At 46.5% G+C, this 1,034-nt stretch overlaps 1 protein-coding gene across 1 annotated transcript; it reads right to left on the minus strand.

Annotated features, from left to right (window-relative positions):
• Positions 1-211: 211 nt before the first annotated feature.
• Positions 212-562, minus strand: LOC145661883 (uncharacterized). Its single transcript, XM_081727224.1, has one exon. The coding sequence runs from the start codon at positions 560-562 to the stop codon at positions 212-214; it is 351 nt and encodes a 116-aa protein (XP_081583350.1).
• Between the last annotated feature and the right edge of the window lie 472 nt (positions 563-1,034).

Genomic DNA, 1,034 nt, shown 5'->3' on the forward strand with positions numbered 1-1,034 from the left:
TTACTGGGGAGAGAAGGCCAAGGGGATCGAAAATCTTGGCAATCTCTGACAACACTTTTCGTTTTGTCCACACTGCTGGGGAAGAGGGAGGCACTACGTTGAACCCAAACTCGTCGCCAACAGGTGACCACTGTACTCCGAGGGTCTTGATGTTGTTATCGGTGTCAAAGTTGAATTGTAGGTCAATTTCACGCATATGGGGAGGAACAGCCTAGAGCACTTCCGGTTCGCTAGATAGCCACTTCCGAAGTTCGAAGCCTCCTTCTCGCAAAAGTTGAATCAGCTGTTGTTGTAGCTCAATTGCTTCGCTCACACTAGCTGCACCCCCGAGGAAGTCATCCATGAAAAAATCTCTTCTCACCGCCTTCGCTGCTAAAGGATACTTCTCCCCTTCTTCTTCAACTATCTGGAGCAAGCATCTAGTTGCTAAGAAGCTAGCAGATGCAGTGCCGTACGTCACTGTTAACAAACGGTAGTCTACAATTGGTACACTTGGGGAATCTCTCCACACAATTCTTTGGAAGCCGACGTCGTCCTTGTGCACTAACACTGCCCGGTACATTTTTGCGATAAGGGAACACGATGTTCACGAAAACGAACAAGAATCGGGAAATATCATCTTGCAATTTCGGCACCACCATGAGCATCTGGATCAGAGATACACCCAAAGTTGTTCTTGCACTCCCATCGAAGACCACTCGCACCTTAGTAGTGGAGCTGGTGGGCTTCAAAACAGCATGATGTGGTAGGTAACAACTGGTTTCAGGTGGAATGTCTCTCTCGCTTATGGGAATAAGTTCTATATGCTCTAACGCTATATATTCTTTCATGAAGTCACGATGTTGCTGTTGAAGGGAGGGTTGTTTAGCTAACTTCCGTTCAGTATTTAATAGTCTCTTCACTGCGATTTTACGTGATTTGCCTAATGGGGCTGTGTTGCCCCTGAAATGTAGTCTCACCACATAACTCCCGTGCTCATTACGGTGGTGTGTAACTACAAATTGTTCTTCACAACTCCTTTCTTCCTTGGACAG

Source organism: Thermobia domestica, chromosome 10 (assembly GCF_964235325.1).
Source record: "Thermobia domestica chromosome 10, izTheDome1.hap1.1, whole genome shotgun sequence".
Classification (NCBI taxonomy): domain Eukaryota; kingdom Metazoa; phylum Arthropoda; class Insecta; order Zygentoma; family Lepismatidae; genus Thermobia; species Thermobia domestica.

What these genes read in the sequence shown, in the direction of transcription:
- LOC145661883 (XM_081727224.1), bottom strand. Translation starts at nt 562, where the DNA reads ATGTACCGGGCAGTGTTAGTGCACAAGGACGACGTCGGCTTCCAAAGA.